Source organism: Oryzias melastigma, linkage group LG21 (assembly GCF_002922805.2).
Source record: "Oryzias melastigma strain HK-1 linkage group LG21, ASM292280v2, whole genome shotgun sequence".
NCBI lineage: Eukaryota > Metazoa > Chordata > Actinopteri > Beloniformes > Adrianichthyidae > Oryzias > Oryzias melastigma.
Genome location: NC_050532.1, coordinates 2,214,225 through 2,232,384, shown reverse-complemented (window position 1 = coordinate 2,232,384; position 18,160 = coordinate 2,214,225). Strand labels below are relative to the sequence as shown.

The 18,160-nt window shown below is 38.1% G+C and overlaps 1 protein-coding gene across 1 annotated transcript in view; it reads left to right on the top strand.

The window, feature by feature from the left end:
- Nucleotides 1-18,160, top strand: part of rnf17 (ring finger protein 17) — a 33,473-nt gene that overhangs the window by 8,004 nt on the left and 7,309 nt on the right. Inside the window, exons 9-29 of the mRNA XM_024286328.2 lie at nucleotides 479-553; nucleotides 794-1,056; nucleotides 1,155-1,241; nucleotides 4,280-4,441; nucleotides 5,960-6,131; nucleotides 6,461-6,602; nucleotides 7,125-7,312; nucleotides 7,713-7,842; nucleotides 7,970-8,132; nucleotides 9,470-9,585; nucleotides 10,872-10,989; nucleotides 11,077-11,188; nucleotides 12,989-13,225; nucleotides 13,628-13,775; nucleotides 14,656-14,768; nucleotides 14,975-15,065; nucleotides 15,144-15,265; nucleotides 15,380-15,554; nucleotides 15,642-15,753; nucleotides 17,231-17,394; nucleotides 17,668-17,787. Of these exons, the coding sequence (XP_024142096.1) occupies nucleotides 479-553; nucleotides 794-1,056; nucleotides 1,155-1,241; nucleotides 4,280-4,441; nucleotides 5,960-6,131; nucleotides 6,461-6,602; nucleotides 7,125-7,312; nucleotides 7,713-7,842; nucleotides 7,970-8,132; nucleotides 9,470-9,585; nucleotides 10,872-10,989; nucleotides 11,077-11,188; nucleotides 12,989-13,225; nucleotides 13,628-13,775; nucleotides 14,656-14,768; nucleotides 14,975-15,065; nucleotides 15,144-15,265; nucleotides 15,380-15,554; nucleotides 15,642-15,753; nucleotides 17,231-17,394; nucleotides 17,668-17,787 (3,010 nt within the window). The remainder of the gene's footprint in view (nucleotides 1-478; nucleotides 554-793; nucleotides 1,057-1,154; nucleotides 1,242-4,279; nucleotides 4,442-5,959; nucleotides 6,132-6,460; nucleotides 6,603-7,124; nucleotides 7,313-7,712; nucleotides 7,843-7,969; nucleotides 8,133-9,469; nucleotides 9,586-10,871; nucleotides 10,990-11,076; nucleotides 11,189-12,988; nucleotides 13,226-13,627; nucleotides 13,776-14,655; nucleotides 14,769-14,974; nucleotides 15,066-15,143; nucleotides 15,266-15,379; nucleotides 15,555-15,641; nucleotides 15,754-17,230; nucleotides 17,395-17,667; nucleotides 17,788-18,160) is intronic.

The window sequence follows — 18,160 nt, the reverse complement described above, 5'->3', positions numbered from 1 at the left end:
TTTAACAGGAAAGAATCAGGACATTTTTTTCTGTTTGAAAACACGACAACATAAATTCAAGTTTCTGTCACGGCGCTCGCGCTCATGAAACTTCAGGCTCTAAGCTGCAAAAGTGCGGCTACAGATGAAGTGATGAGGAAAGGGGGAGGAGCTGCTGCGCGATTCTGTATGACCCACAATTTATAAAGCGCTTTGACGCTGCGGGACCTCTCGGTGCGCGCTCAAAAGTGAGTTGCGCTATTTTTAGAAGAGACCTGCGGGCGACTTATGTGCTGCTCACCAACACGTCGCCCGCGGGCGCCGGGTCGCCCGCGGGCGACGTGTTGGTGATCCCTGATCTATGCATTTTCCAGTGCATTTCCTATTCTCAAAGACATCACATTTCTGCCAAAATATGTCAGTTTTACTGTCATTTTTCCATGCTACCAATTTTGTTTCACTTTTTTTTGTGCTAATTTGTTTATTTTTTGTGTGGAAGTTGTGTTTTTCAGGAAGAAAATCTAGACCATGGTTTGGCTTTGTCTTTGAAGATGGAAATAATGAACCCAAAACTGTGAGTTCTAATCTTTTCTATCTTTCTGAGTACTATTATTTTTCTCAGAAATGAACAAAATCAGAAGTAATTAAATGTTTTAACTCCCTTTTCCACCCATTAAAAGTTCTCTCACTTTTTGTCCTATTTTTAAATCTATTTTGCCATAACACAAATATTGTTGTATTTTCATGTGCATGTTCAGAAGGTTATTTATTACAGATAATTTCAGATGCTTAAAATGTGATTTGTTCCCTTCAGCTCTCATGAGTCACCATCCAAGGAAATGCAGCTGGACGGCTGCAACAGAAAATCTCTCAGAGATTGTGCTGTGGAGGGGGGGTATAGTGGCGCCATGCTCCCCAACCGCCAAGAACAGAACCAGGAGAACCCGAGGTCACGAAGCACCACTCCAAGCCCAAAACCATCCGACACAACCAACCTCTCCCGCCAAAGCTCATCCTCAGACCTCCGAAGCCCTGACGTCATTGTTGAAGAGGTCTTGGAGGAAGCCATTAAGTTAGGCATGTAGATTTTTAATATTTTTTTTAAAACAATTATATGAAGAATTAAAGAAAACTCTTCAGTTCAGCCCTTTACCTGCTTTGTATTATTTTTGCAGTGAACCCCCCCTCTGGCCCTGACATGAGCAAGAAACGGAGATATCAGAGTAAAAAAAGAAAATACCAGTCTCTAAAGAACCAACATGGTATGGAGAAGCATCATTTATTACACATTAGGGCTGAGTTAATAAAATCAATTAATCGATTTGAATTCATTTAAGCTTAACAGATCAATAATTGATTCATAAAAATATAAATTGATTTAGCACATAATGCTAAAGTCCACTCGCTTGATGCTAACATTTAATGGAATTTCTCATAGGACGGCTAATGCTAACTCTCAGTCGACCTAAACATAACATTGCTGACTAGATGAACATCTTTATAAACTCACAGGCAGGAAATTTCCAAAGTCTTAAGGAAATATTTTCTAAAGTAACTATTTGTGGTTCAAAACACAGTTGTTTTGCTGATGCTGTCGTCTTCTTCTGGAATAAGGTGTAATGCTATAGCCCGATCGCCACCAAACTGAAACGCTCTCTGTGAGAAACGGGACACTGTTTGAGAAACCTTGTAACACTGTATGATATTAACAATCTTATCCATGACATTTAGCTTAATAGACAACTTAAAATGTATTTTATTTTACAGTTGATGAAGATTTATTGAAGCAAAGTTAATTTGTTGAAGATGTTTCTGATTCGTAAAAATTCATCAACCCTTTGGAACAGATGGATGGCTGATGGTGTCCTGGGAGCGGCTGTGAGATCGGTGAAATAAATCTACGTCTAAAATAAACTTAAATTTATTTTAATACTTTGTTATTGATACTTTATTGAATGAAAGATTGTTATTTAGCAATTTGCAATGGAGCAGTTATTTGTAATTTCTGGAAAATAGTGATCTTTTATTTTAGTATATGAGGCATAAGATGAACTTCGACCAGATGGCTCCAATGTCCAGTACAGGACCCGCTGTGGGGCGGAGCTATCTGTCAGCTATAAAATCCAGTAACAAGGAAACCGGTCATTTTATTTTGGATGTTGAGCGACTAGATTTTTCTAGAACAAGCACTAGCGTTGTCTACAAATTGCAGAAACTCTGCAATTCACAACAAAAGTTCTGCCCTCCATCATTGCTGGAGGTGAGCAGTTCACCCTGAATACAGAGGAGTCAAACACACATCCATCTGAGCAGATTCCAGCTAAGCAGAACTTCTGATATCCAGCTCAATCAAAACTCTACTCCAATAGACCTTTTTCTTTTTTTATTTTTTTCTATTAACACAATTAGTAAAACGTGATGGGAAAAAGCTACAAAAAACATAACTGTGGGACCAAATTTCAAACAGACCGCAAAGCACCCAGAAGTCAAATTAAAAATGTTTGGTTTGTGGGCTGAAGCCACACAGACTGAAATACAGACAGTTTGTCAGAAAGGTTGCAGCATTGAGGTGCTTCTGTGAAAAGACACTGTTTACATATATGGCACAATATAGTAAGGGCTACATTAATTTGCCTCTTTCCACTCATGTTCAAGTAATCAATCAAACTACTTGACTTTAGCAAATTATTACCATATATGCTTGAAATAAACAAGATCAATCAGAAATGGTAAAATCTGTGAATTTCTCTGAACTTATAGTTGTCCTTCAAAGACATGTAAATTAGTTTGTTGAAAACATTTGCCCTTATTAACTTTTTAATTACACTTAAGACATTAACTCTGTTGTAAAAATGGTTCATTGAACATTTTTGAGCTCACCACATCAAATTTAAGCACTTTTCTCCTGACGGAATTTTTCGTTTTTGTATGATCTTATGAACGGTGTGAGAATACAACATGGAAAAATGACAGAATTAAGTTAGTCTCACATAGATGAAGCTGTTCTGCTTAAATGATAAAAGATACACAAACAAGTAGTATTTCAAATTGAAAATAGAGGTAAATTCAAAAGGAGATTTAGGCCCGAGTTTCTAAAATGGTTAAAGAAAACTTTACAATTTTTTTTCATATGATTCCCTAATAACACATAACTCAAATCATGCTCAGATTATGTTTCGGGGCAAAAACATATTTTTTTTGCTTTGTCCTCAATTTATATTCGCTGTGTATTTCTCTTTAACACAGGAGGGTTTTCTGTGCTTACAGTCTACTGTAATTCACTCCTGCTGTAGGAAAATTCTTAACCCTTCCTCTCTCTTTGGGGTCCAGATGACTCCAACTATATATTGATGTGTGATTCCTTCCATGACAAATGTGAAGAAAGGTGGACAAGATTTTATGTCCGCCATGGATTAGTGAAACTCAAAAACCAATGATGGTTTTTTCAGCGCACTGTCTTGTGGGGTCCAGATGACCCCACTTTTAATGTTAAAGGGTTTAATGTCCCTTTAACAAGTTTTCTCTAATCAGAAACGACCTTTATTCTCTGTAAAATATTTGCAGCTGGTTTAAACTTAAACTTTGAGTTTGATCCAATAAAAAGTTATGTAGTTTTTTTTTTAACAGGATCCAGACAGAACTGGATGATAAAGCTGCAGGACCTGCAGCAGAAAGTTAGACACTGCTGCTACAATTGTTGACGTTAGGCTAATGAGCTGTTCTGTGTGACACTTGTATGTAATCATGGACAGGTTTAAAGTCGTACAATCTTTTCATGGAGTGGACTTTAAATTGTGGTGGATAAATACAACAAAATTAATTAATTTATAGTGCATGTGTAAAAACTATATGCTCTCATTGGTAAGCTTTGTCAAGCAAAATGAAGAAAAAATGATTAAAATGAATGAAAAATCTTACATGTTATATATTGGCCATATTGCCTTGTTCTATTTTGAATTTGTACATTTAAAATTTCTATCATTGTGTCTCTGTAAATGTTGGTGTTATTCTGGGTTTCTGAGCTGTTGGTAACTATGGTTAGTGTTGGATTTTGTTCTCATTAAGTGCATCACAGAGGTTTCTCGACCCCTAAAGCCAGAGATTGACAAAATTTTAATGAATTGCATCAAACGGCAGCCCAATATACCCATCTTAAACATGTTAATATCATCTTATTTAAACACCTGTGCATACACTTCCATGTTTGTTTAATGTTAATATAACTTCAATAAGAGCCTACGACTTTCCTAGCTTTGATGCTGGACTGATGAGCCTCTGCTGTGTCTTTTGTGTTTTGTAGACTCTAAGTGTGTGGTGGTGGTGAGCCACATTGTGAGTCCAGCTCACTTCTATGTTCGCCATGTGGCGGACAGACTGGAAAGTGAGATCCTGTCAAGGAAAATTCACAACCTCTGCTCTGGAAGTGGCTGTTCCTTTGCACCTGGGGACTCCATTGAAACACGTATGTACATAATATTTATTTATTTAAAAATATATTTTTTAGAGCTGTGAAAGTTAATGTGTTAACACATGCAGTTGATGGATCATAATTGACGTGTTCATATTTATTAACGCCCCTAAACGTCCTGCGGTGCTGCTGTGAATCAGCATTATAAAACTCAGTCTAACATAAACATAAGCTTTTTTTGTATTCTGTGATTGAGATTTTATTGAATTAAAGAGAGAATATGGCATTTATTTGTAGTTTTTGGACAAAAATGATCTGTTATTTTAATAAAAAAAAAGTGGAGAATAAACATCTGACTGCTGTTAATGTAGAGCAGCAGCTCACCAGCTATTGGGGGCAGTGCTGTCTGCTATTAGAAATCCAACAACGAGGAAACCGACCGTTATTTTATTTTTGGATGGGGACCAAACATGAATTTTCTACAAAAACGAGCACCGGCGTTGTCTAAAAATTGAGGAAACTCTGCTGTTCACTGCAAAAGTCCCGCCCACCGCTGTTACAAGAGGCGAGCAGTTCAGAATGGACAGACAGGCCCTCACCTGTGACCAGATTCCAGCCGAGCCAAACAACTGAGATCCAGCTGGATCAAACTTCTCAAAAAAAAAAATGTCCACAAAAGGCCACGGTTCAATTCCCGGCTGAGGGAATTGAAACAGAAACACCAACTGAGACCTTTTTGTGTGGAGTTTGCATTTTCTCTACCTATGCATGCATGGGTTTTCTCCAGGGACTCCGGCTTCCTCCCACCATCCAAAAACATGCTTCACAGGTTAATTGGTGACTCTAAATTGTCCCTAGGTGTGAATGTGAGTGTGTGTGGGTGTGATTGAGGCCCTGCGACAGATTCTGGTGACCTGTTCAGGGGGTATCCTGCCTTCGCCCATCAGTTGCTAGGTTAGACTCCGGCACTCCTGTGAGCACGAAAGGGACAAGTGGGTAAGAAGATGAATGAAACACAAAAAGGAAAACTTTATGAAAGAAAAAAAATCTGTATAAATAAATAAAACCAGAAAAATGTCAGATGGACAAGAGTATGCAGGAGAGAAATTCTTATTTTTTGGGCCGCTTGGTTGCTGAATCTACAGAGGCTGATTGAAGTAAAGCCACACTGAACTGTGAGGTCTGTGATGTTTCTCTATCAACAGAAATATATGTGGCCCAAAGGAATCTGTGACTTTCGCCTGGATTTATTTTGTATTTTCATTCAAAAACATGTTGATTACTTTGTTGACAAATTTTATTCTTGTTGTTTTTATCAAGTTAGACCTAAAAATTTCATTCTATGTTGTAGAAACATTTTTGGGGTTTCCTCAGCAAAATTAATCTCATTTTTCATGATGGAATTTTCTGTTTTTAAATGATTTTATGTCTAGTGTGTGAATGCAAAATGAAAAAATAAAGTTGTCTTTATTTCTATTTGTAAACTTGCCATTCATATTAGTTTTGCATCACAGTATCGAATGAAATGCTTGTATGAAAAAGAAAAGAGCTTGTGTTTTTCTGCTTCCCCAGAATCTCTCATCTTTGTGCTGTCTTACAAGAAACAGTGGTGCCGCTCCAAAGTGATCGAAATCTTCCAGAAAGGATGCACGGAGCGAGTGAAAATCTGTCCAGTCACACAGCTGGCCATGGTCTACGTTTTCTCTCTAGACTTTGGATTCTGCAGAAAAGTAACTATACAAAGGTATAAACATCCCTTCAAGTCCCACTCCAATGGTCTTTTGATCTGTTGAGCTGTTTTCAAGCAACATTAAAAAAAACCTTTGCTGTTTTCTGAGGTCTCTGCAGAGTGACAATATTTGATTAGAAATTCACCTTTGATTTAGTTATTTTTTTCCCAAACTTTTGGTTTTCACAGTTATTTGAAAATGTATTGTTTCCCCTACAATTTAGTTTAATGCTAGATAATGCTAGAATTATTGACCAGGTGTATTTGTTGTGAATCTGATGTGTTCATTTTAAATGGAAAGCTCTTTCTAAAGACCGTCTCGTATGTGTCGACACTTGTTTCAGTGAGGACGAGACACCTGAAGGGACCCTGAAGGTTGTGAACGAGAAGCTGAGAAAGATTTGTGAAGATGTCAAACTGGAGCTGAGTGGCTTTGTCCCACAAGCCATCAGATGTTCACTGAAAGACCTCGTCCCATATGATTTGGTAGGAACAGCGATCTTTTGGGAAAAGAAAAATCTGTTTAACTGAGCTGATCTTGAATTCAAAGGCAGAATGCCAAGGGACAGTTGGATAAATGTCTGGTGTACAGCAGAGAAACAGGACATGCAAGGGTTAGACTTAAACAACAAACCTTAAGTTTAAAAAAAAAAAATGAATCAAGTTGTACTTGTGTATTTATGATTATGATTCTTGTATACATACTGCACGTTCTTGTAATTAAGCAAAAAAATTGCAGTATTTGGTGGGGTTATTGCAGATGTTTCATACATTTTACTGAATATTGTGCATTTTAACCCATAAAGACCCATGGTGACATCAGTGAAACAGAAAAATAACAGAAATGGGTCATGTGATCCACTTGGTTTGTGGTGCATTCCACATCATTTTATTTTCAAGGAAAAATGGGTCTGGGTCTTTATGGGTTAAAATGAATTATTGTCAATATAATAACCTGTTGTTCCCCTATTGCAGAGAGATATTAGTTAAATGTTTGTTTTCCTGCAGAGCAAAGGTTGGGATAACAAAGCACTCGTTGCTTTCCGCGCTGTAACTGGGTCAGCAGCTCTGGAGATGCAGCCTTTGGGCCGAGACAGAGATGCTTTGTTGGTGGATCTGAAAAAAATTCCCATGGATCAATACAGTGACATACCCATCTCCATCAGAGAGCATCTCGTTTTCAACGAAGTCGCCAGGTTTGCACAAAAACGCAGTTTTAACCAGTCAAAACTACTCATTTACAATCAAGTTTCTGGATCATTTTAGGATTCATCATATTTTCCTGACTGTAAGTCTCTGCTTACTTGAGATTTCACCGATGACACTTAAAAACACGTTCTCTTTGCACCGATATGGAACACATTACTAAAGTTAAGTGATACATATCAGCACAAAACTGCTTTTCTCTGCGGACGAATCAACTGATTTATGTTAAGTATGCAAGTATTTGCCTATTAAGCAAACCATTACAGGTCAAAAGCCTGCTTTTGAATCCTGATGGTAAATAGTGCTTATATTTAGGTCTGGAAAATATGATACTGTGGTCTGGCAGTGCTAATAGAATTTTATCAACTTAAGTTGTTTGGTTTTTTTTAGGTTTTATTATCCAGTCATTTCGGACAGACGGGCTTTGCGTTACTACCCTCCGGTCTACCCCAAAGTTAACACGGAGCTGAGTGCGGTGGTCTGCCACATCAACAACCCTGGCGACTTCTACGTCCAAGCGGTATCCAAACGAATCCACGTGTTGTGGATGTTCTTATTTAAAATTAACCTCTTTAATGAAGTTTTGCAGAATTAGAAAATCGCTGCTTTTGCATTTGTTGAAAAATTAAAAATGACCCTCTCACCAGGTTGATAGCATGGAGTCATTGCTGCTCTCAGCCAGACTTCAGGACTGCTACAACGCTCCAGATGTGCTTGAAGATGAGGAGCTGAAGGTCTACTGTCCGGAGATCGGACAGCCCTGCGTCGCCCGCTTTGAGGAAAACCTGTGGTACAGAGCTCAGGTCATCGGTGAGGAAGTCTGGGGGCATTTTGCTGTCGGAGAAAAAAAAAGTTTTACACAGAAACGTATATAACAAAGTATGAAAATATAATAAAGAAACAATAAGAATCAGATGGGTAACTCTAACTTACAGTATCCATCTTAGAATTTAAGCAGTCAACAATACTGTTAAGTTTTTTTATTAGTTTTAAATGTGTGACAAAAAGGGAAAGTGGCCAAGCAACTGGTAAAATAGCCTAAGGCTGGTTTATATGTAAGCAGCTTTATTCCTTGAAGGCAGAACTGAGAGAACAGGACATATTTTTCTGATATTTCTCAAGTCACAAAAAGCTCAATCACAGAGTTCCTTTAGAGTTTTGAATTACGTGCAAGTTACAGCAAAAATGCAACAGTATATAGAGAAATAGAAGAGAAATTACTACAATTTAGGTTTAAAATGAATGATCCAGAAGATCTGAAGAAGTGAAGAAAGAGCCTCGGGGTAGGAAAAAACTCACCCAAATAACTACTATTTTTTATATAATTTCTTTTTTAGTGTCCCAAAGGTAAAGAAAATCGTAGTAAGGCTGTAAAATCCCTTTATACAGTTTTCTTGAACAAACGTTAACATTTTCACGCTTTCTCTCTTAATTCAAACCTTTGTAGAAAAACAAGTCCTAGAACTGAAACAAACATCTCATCGCAACCAAAGATTTATGTAGATTTTGCAAATTTAAAGGCCTTTTCCTGCAGGAGACGTAGCACAGAGGAGATTCATTGGCTAGATCTACAGCCAATCAAGACATAGAACATGAGTTGCCGTTTAAAAAAAAAAAAAAAATCTTGGAAAATTGCATAAAAAAATCTGCGAAGCTGCAAGACCACGAAAGGTGAACTGCAGTGTAGTGAGGGACCACTGTTTACATCTGTCTGATGCAAGGGATATCATCTCGAATACACTACACAATTCTGTACTTGTGTTTATATTATTCACTTAAAATGAATTACAACTAAAATTCAACAATAATGATGTTTAGGGGAAGTTTTTCAGTCAAAAATGAATGAAGAAATAAAGAAAGCATCTAATGAAGTGTAAATCCAAACTAAACTCGCAGGTATGGTACAGGTTGGGTGGAACTGAAACAGTGTGGGGCTATTTAGGCCAACAGAACCCAGGTCTTACAAACTGTTGCAAAAATACTGAAGACAAGTTTGAAAAAGTATACTTCATTAAAAGTAGTCAAAAAATATAATTGAATTGTTTGTTATGTGAGACAGTCATAAAATGCATTTGAAAAACTGATGAATTTTGTGTCTTGGTGTATCCCGTAGTACTAATTACTGCATTCTGTCTGCGTGTGTGCAGGTTGTCCAAGAGCAAGTAAAGTGGAGGTGCTCTATGTGGATTTTGGCAACAAGAAAATCATTCCTGTCAGTGACTTAAGGAAGATCAAGGAAGAGTTCTTCATGCTTCCTGCCATGGTGACATTCACATTTAAATTTTGATGAACAGCCGCATTTTAATTTGTTACAATATCACTCAAATGAGTTAGTACCTAAAGAAATAAAGTCAAAAGTGGAAGTTGTGCATAGATTAATATATTTTAAGTGTTCCTATAAGCATGGTATAAAATACTGGTTTTGTGACTTTGTATTCAGGTTAACTCTGACTTATTGTAACGCTTTGTGATCAACATGAATCACCTGATTCTGATGTTGAGAAAAGTGGTTTTTCATTGCGGGTTTGTACCGTTAAGCAACAATTTTTAGTGGAAAAGCTACTTTCCTCTGTTACAAAATCAGCTGATTTACACTGATGTTCTCGGCACTTCACCAAAGCGCAAACTATGACTAATATTCCGAAAAATCCATTAAAAAAAGGAATAATAATACTAAACTTTGGTGAAGACGACGCCTCACTTCGACAAATCAGGAACTCGGCTTTGGGCACGTCGCGTAATTAGTGACACAATCAGCAGGTGGAGTTCAAATCCAACATGGGGAAAAGCTGATTGTTCTCGTCCCAAACTTTGATATTTTTATTATTTCCTTCAAGACATTTAAAAAGGTCCTTTTTAATGTTATTCTTATTTTTATTTTTTCCTCCTCGGTCTACTGACGAGTCGTCAAACTGGTGAAAGCAGCTGTCATTCAGACACAGCTTATGCAGTAGACGGTGAAGCTCAGCGTACTGGCAGAGTCTGAATGATCTCATGAACCCAGACATGTATTTGTAGAGCTCTTCAAAATAAATGAACCTGATCTCTCAACATCATCCATGTCTTCCATCCATTTAAAATGACTTAAACACAGATATCGCTCCATGTTGCGATCAGGTAAGAACAACCCCCCACACGCCCCCGGGACATCAAATTTATGAACACATTTTTGGACAAGTGTCGAACAGGGAATTCATCGGGCATCCAGATAGAGGAGGCCAGCACGAATTTGATACGCAAATCATGTTTGATGTGAAAACAGCATTATTCACATGTTGTAACTTAGCTTTAATCAAAATAATAATTTTAAATAAATGAAAAGAATTGTCAATAGATTGACATTCATTATAAGAAATCCACTTTGCATTGCAAGTTGAAGTACCAGAAAGGCAAACTCTGTTTTCATTCTCCGTGAATAGAATAGAGGTGTTTTTATAAAACATCCATCGTTTATTCTAATGCTACTATGATTTATTTTCTTGTTTGTAGAGTTTATTTAAGATCTTTAGATTAAGATGAAATCATGACAGTGCAGGCCCATGTGTCCAGGCCACCCCCTGCTGTTTGGCCGATGTGATTCCTTTGGATGGAAAGACCTGGAGTGAAGCCTGCACCAGCAGATTCATCGCTTTAACATACCAGAAACTAGTCCTCATTTTTGTTACAGGTATCATTTATGCTCTTTTTGGATTTAAGTTTTTCATTTTTTTTTTATGACTAATCGATTTCTTTGTTGTTCTGTCTTCCTGTGAAGAAAAAGTCTACCGGTCTACACCGATTGTGGTTCAGGTGTTTGAGAATGACGAAGCTCGAGCCAACATCGCTGAGGTTCTGGTTCAAGAGGAGCTGGCCTGCTGGATTGACAAGTAAGACTTGATTGTGAATGTGTCTTCAGATTTACAAGTGGATACTTCAGTCTTTCAGCTTTAACTTCTAATATTCCATGTCTATATGTTGCAATATGTGGCTTCGGAACCTCAAGACTTTTTAACCCCTTTGTGGCTCTCATGGTTGAAGAAAAATAAAAATTATTTTCAATTTTCAATTTAAAAAGCGATGCAACTTCATCAAAGTTGTACTAAAACATTTTGACAGATTTTTCAGAGCCTTTTACCACCAAAAGTTAGTTAGAGATTAGTGTATGGCCAGAAGTCAAACTTAAGGAACATCAGATTATAATGTAAATGTCCTATTGTGCTCCTCATGGTTTAAAAATTACAGAATGGGTCACTTAAATCCGATCTGTAAATTTCTGGCACCAACGATGGTAAAATATATATTTTTTTTCTCACTGCTGACATTGCACTACATACATTTGCTGCATTAAGACAATCAAATATGGTACAGGATGTCTTTTATTTTGAAAGGATTCCATGCAAATAAACAAAAGTTATAGACAATTTCTTTATTTTTTTAAAGTGCTTTTTTTTTCTTTGTATTTATGTTTACCAAAAACGGATATTTATCGTAGTAGCTGCTGTGGCAAAAAAATAAATTAGTGTCTTAGTTTTCTGAAAGGAGAGTTTGTGGCTCCTCCTGGATTGTAGTCGGTAAGAAATTGACCCGAATGACTCTTCAATGTTGAAGGTTGCAAGCCTCTGATCTATGACCTCGCATCAGAAGAAGAAAAAAAATTACACTTAAAGTACTCTTGTGAAATGATGAAAAGGTTTATTTTCCTTTGATAAATCCAACAAACTTTAACTTGTAGACCTGTCTGATTCATTAAAAACATTATCTCTCCTCTTGAAAAAATGACCTAGAACTCTATGATTTTTTTAACTTTGTCAAACAATCGACTGAACAGCTTCACAATTTGTCAAAACTATAATTTTTAAAAATAATTGTTCATTATTAGGACTTCAACCCTTTTATTGTTAAATATTTTTTTATGAAAATGTGTTTATTCCAGCAGTAAAACATTATTAAAACTGCATATTTTAAGTTTTTTTTGTCAATTTGTTGCCATTTTTACATCACTGGATTTAATCCTTTTTACTTTTGCATGACGTTTTTTTTTCATCTATTTTTATATTAATATTTACATAGGTTCCTATACTATATGTTACTATCTGCAATAGAAATATGATGATATACACTTACCAGCCAATTTATCTGATACATCCATTGACTGTATCAGAGATCTGGACTGAGTCACCCTCCCCCGTGTGATGTCGTTTTTATATCAGATGGAACCAGTCTGGCCATTCTTCTTTGATCTCTGGCATCAACAAGGCATTTCTGCTCACAGAACTGCAGCTCTCTGGATGTTTTCCTCTTTTTTTGACCATTCTCTGTTGGTTGTGGGTGAAAATCCTAGTAGATCATTAGTTTTTGAAATACTCAGACTAGCCCTTCTGCCACCAACAACCATACCACATTCAGTCACTTCAATCATCTTTCTTCCTCATTCTGATGCTCGGTCTGAACTGCAGCAGATCGTCTGGACCATGTTTATGTGACTAAATGCATCGAATTGCTGCCAAGTGATTGGCTGATTAGGAAAATGTGTTAGAGCACTTGAACAGGTGTACCTAACAAAGTGGCCAGTGAGTGTACATGATTTATGATTGTGAAAGAATTTTATTTTTCAGTCTGTAATAGAAAAAATGGTTTAAGATTCAGCTTGTTTTGCTATTTACCTCTCACCACTTTGACTCCTGCAGAAAGAAAAACAAAAAAGACGGTCTCAGAGAAGATGATGCTGTCGTATGGGATCCAGTGTTGGAGCTCAGTTCTGCAAAACCAAGCGATGGCAGAAAACAAAACGAGGAGCTACTGAACTTACAGATTCATCAGAGATCTCCTGATCAGCTCAAAGACCTGGCGGTCAGGATCAGCCACGTCTGCTCACCGAGCAGCTTCCATGTCAGGTTCACCCAGTACGACACACAACTCCAAAGGTGGGCAGTAACCTTGATCTAATGTTGGGAAGTTATTATAAAATTCTACCTTTTTATATTTCTTCAAACATGACTGAGTGCTGTTATTTTCTTTGTAATGTTTCTATTGCTCAGTGCCCAAATGAACCTACTATTAAGATGACATGCTGTCAATTTATTTTTAAGTGGGCAAACCTACAAAATCAGCAAAAGGATCATATACTTATTACCTCCACTGTATGTGATGTACTGCACTGTTGCCCACACTGAAGTCTTTACTCCTGCAAAACCACTAAACAGGAATAAAACAATAATACTTCAATGAAGCCACAGACATTTTGCCAATCTATTCTTTATCTGTACTTATTTTAGTCTCACTTCCTTTCAATTGTACTACAAATACAACAATGTTTTTTTTTTCAGGATCGGTGAAAAGGTGAAGAGTGAGTGTGAACTCTCAGAGCCACAGGAGGTGGCGTGGAAAGCCGACATGTTCTGCGCTGCGTTCATCAACGAAGTCTGGGAGCGAGGGCAGATCTGTGCCGACGTCACTTCCACTGACATTGCAGAAGTATGACAAGACGAGATGATTTTTTACTTTTTTTATTATATTCACACATGAATGTAGCTGCTGTCATAATCAAACTGATTTATTAATAGCAATATTCCAATCGTTTGCTGAATCTGAATTGCTTCCCTACCCCTCCTTTTATCCCCCCCTAAGTAGAGAAATATGGATAAATTGTGTCTTCAAATTTGAACGTCATCAATACTCACCGGTCATCTACGTTAATGCGTAGCTGCCAGGGCTCGGAAAATGTGCAAGATCAGTTTTTAACTTTAAACATCGAGAAAAAAGTCAAGTGTCATTACTTACATGTAAATGTACACTTGTGTGCTTCAGAGGACACCCACGAGAAGAAAAGCATTTCTCTTTCAATCACATTATCAGTAGAGAGAGAGAACCCTAAGTAAGCTAAGGGTCCTTAAAAAACACTTGGACAACGCTACAGCTTAGACTACAGTCACATATGCCAAAATGCCACCATGTGCCAACCTAAATGCCAGTTTTCAGCAGAATTGGCTGGTGTCTGCACGGTGGTATTTGTATCAGATGGCTGTCAATTTTTTCCACGCCGGCGGAGAATCGACTGGACAGGCTGAGGAGACTGGGTTCTTTCAGAGTTTGCAGGACCCAAAAGCAATGTCTGAATTCCCCCCCTAATCCCTTACTACTAAAAAACTCTATAGTACAGGGCTATCTGTCAGGGCTGGGTATCACTGATAATTTCCAAAATTGATTCAATTTGATTCACCAGAGAAAGGCAGATCTGTTGATGATCTAATTGATGAAAGTTTGATTTCTTCTACAGTAACTGTGAAATGGACAAGTGTGATCAAGCTGTGAACTCTAGTAATGTGTACCTTCAAAATTAACTCTAATTGTTCAGGTGAGACTCTGTGACCATGGCAACACAGAGAAGCTGCATGTCAGTAATCTGCGGCCATTGCCATCCTCTTTGATTGGCTCCATGGCACTTGAGTGCTGTCTCGACGATATCAGGTGAGTCACCTTTAATGTTTACAGCGTGTTTAGGGTTGACATAAAACATGAAACATTGTTAGTTATCACCAAGTTTTAGATTGTTGGTACTTTGATGTATGAATTTGTTCTACTTTTATTCAAATACAGATTTGTTTGGGAGTGAAAGGTCTTCTTATTTTGCCATCATGCCCCCCTCTGACATTTCTTTCTTTGTTTACTGTTAGGCCCGCGGGGGGCCAATCAGGATGGACGGCTACAGCCGTCGACTTGTTCTCCCTCTATGTAAAAGGGGCAGTGGCTGTCATCACTATCAAGGTATGCCTTTTATTTTATTCCCGACTCCCTTTTATCTGTACAGTGTGTGTGCTTTTGTCTTACCGCTCCATTGTTTAGGAGCTGACGGAGGAGCGCCCGGTACCCATCACTTTGTTCTGCTCCAACAAAGTAGGACAGTATGTCAGCATGTCAGACTTCCTGGTTCGTGAAGGGCTGGCGCTGTGGAAAAGAAAGCCCAGGTTTGTGTGTGCTTTCTTGGTTAATGCCCTACTTTTTCTGGTTCTGGTTTAGATCTACAGTTATATCTATTTCCAGATTTTAGTTTTTATATGTGGGTTTTTTTGGTCCTGTAGCAGAGATGCTGTCATCCAAAAACCTGAGGAAAGCGATGTAAATTCTCCAACCACTGACACCCAACCAGATGAGAAAGAAAGCTCCACCTCTCTGCGCATGCTCCCTAAAGCTTCCCTCCAAGGGACTCCCACCCCTCCAAAACCAAGCCCCCGCTTCCTTATGACCCCTGCAAAGGTGATTGCACACGTGCTCACAACATTGTCGCATAATCTAGACTAGATTCAATGAGTATGATGAGCATTTGCTTGTGTGCGTGAGCAGGTTAAGACTTCGCTGTACAACGCGCCTGAGCTGCCATGTCGGGGCCACGTCCAGATGACGGTCACTGCTGTTGGAGACGACGGCCTCATTTACGCCAGAACGGAGGATTTAGGTACGCAGTGGACTTTACCTGCAGTGGTTCTGTTGGAAGATCCTGACGTAACCTTGCTTATGTTGTTTCACCAGCAGTAAAGCTCAAAGTAACCAGAAATTACTTGAGTTTTGTGGAGGCAGTTTGTGCAGAACCACATTTTACAGCTTTTTGCATTGTTTTGCAAGACCTGCTGGAAATACCACCGGCAGTCCTATCATGTCCTTTTATGCATTAGATGTTATTTTATGCACTGATTGGCCTAAATCATTTTCATCCATTGTTTCTATTTTATTTAAGTGTCCCCAGTGATTTTTTTATTGCGATTATGCTGTTTTTAACCAAAAATGGCGATCCATCTGTACAGTTTTGATGCAGATTCCAGCTCAGACGTGGAAAACAAAGTCGTGCATGAATGTATTTGTCTACAAGTAAATTCATTGCTCTTTGTCAAACTATATTTACTATATACTCAGAAATACAATTTTAATCTTACTTTTCCTTATATATATATATATATATATATATTTATCCTTCTTCATTATTGTTAGGTTCAAACAACCTGAAACATTTCTCTGAAAGAAAGACAAGAGAGGGGTCAGTTCTTAAATCAGATTTTACTTGCACAAGGAGAACAGACAGAGAATGTTTAAACCAGTCTCCACCCGCTCTGAAGATCTTGATCCAGGGTTTCCATATTTATAACCTTTCAGGGGCGGTCTTATTTTATTTACATTTGCTGCTCTCACGGTGTGGAAGGAAAAACAGCCTCAAACTGGTTCTACTATCATTATTGTCTTAGTTCAATGCAATAGGTCTGCGTCAGCATCTTTGAGTATCTGTAATGTGTCAGCCTCCAGACAGCCTTCAGCCTGGGATGACTGCAACCTTCCAGACACCAGCTGAGCAAGACCTCAAATGAGCAGAAAGAGAAAAGAGGTTAAAATAATACAAAGCAAATATGAGATAAATGTATGTACAACTCTATCAATTATAGTGGGTCTTTAATGACTGCAGATGCGTTTTTTTGTGCACCAAAAGCCTCTGAGCTTGCAGTGAAGACACATTTTACTTGGTCTCACACCCATTACCTTCTGCTTTATGACAGCTCCATGCATTACTCTAGGCCTGTGCATTGTTCTTTGAATAATCTGACTTTAACGAGCATCATTTTTTTGTCACTAACAGAAATTGTGTTGAATCTATTTGGGTGCATACCGGCCTCACATTTTTCATAGTTCCACATGAAAGTACAGATCAGTCCCAGATTTATATAAAGAAGAACTATAATTTAAAGTCATGATTAAAATATATATACAAATACATTTATATATTTAGTCTCTGATACTGTCTTTTGATATGTCATGATAGGTATTGTATCGCCAGACTCTTGTCAATACACACCCCGTTGATAAACTATATATTATATATAGATATATTATCAGGTACATAGATTAAAGTCATGATGCTGCATGTGTTAATGCTGTGTGTGTATTAGAGTGTCAGCTGCAGCAGCTTTGTGAACGGATCCAGCAGACCTGGCAGACTCTACCCAAACCCAAGCCCTACACCTGGAAGTCGGTTCTAGGCTGTGCTGTCTTTGGATCGGACATGCTGTGGTACAGAGGACAGATTCTCTCCGTGCTGGGAGGAAATGTTGAGGTCAGCAGCATCACATCGCTGTTTGTCTGAAACCCTTTTCCCTCTGAAATGCAGCCTCTTCTGCACACATGATGATAGAGCATAAGGAAAATAATCCAAAAAACCTGCACATAGCACTGGTTCCTGGTCACTTCCCTGTTTGACTCACATTGTTGAGTAGTGTGATGATGTATCCAAATTAAGAGTCTCAGTACTCAGGGGTCCCTCTCCAATACATGGATGCTATTCTTTTCCAGAGTGTCATGACTAACGTTGGTGCTTGTCTTCAAACAGGTGCAGTATGTGGATCATGGGTTTGTGGAGAACATCCCGATGGCTCATGTGTACCCGGTGCTGCTGTGTGCTGATGTCCCTCAGCTCTGTATTCCCTGTCAGCTTCACGCCATCAATCCTGTAGGTTTCTGATCACGGATCCATTTCTATAGAGACCAGTTTGACCGAGTCTGATACAAAGATCCTTTCTACTCTTTCAGAACGGATTACTGTAACTCGTGTAAAATTTAAACAAAAGAAGTGTGCAAGTATCATTAGGGTTCAAATGGGCTCTCATTGATGTAAATACTTTCGGTGTAACCAGTGTGACTCGGAGATAAAAACCTGGTACTGAACAGTGCAGCTGAAGTTTTCCAGAAGTCTTCAGGATAAGTCTGAATTAAATATGTGAACAAACACACAACTAAAGAATTCAATTCAATTCAATTCAATTTTATTTATATAGCCCAATATCACAAATTCAATTTGCCTCATTGGGCTTCATGCCTGTAGT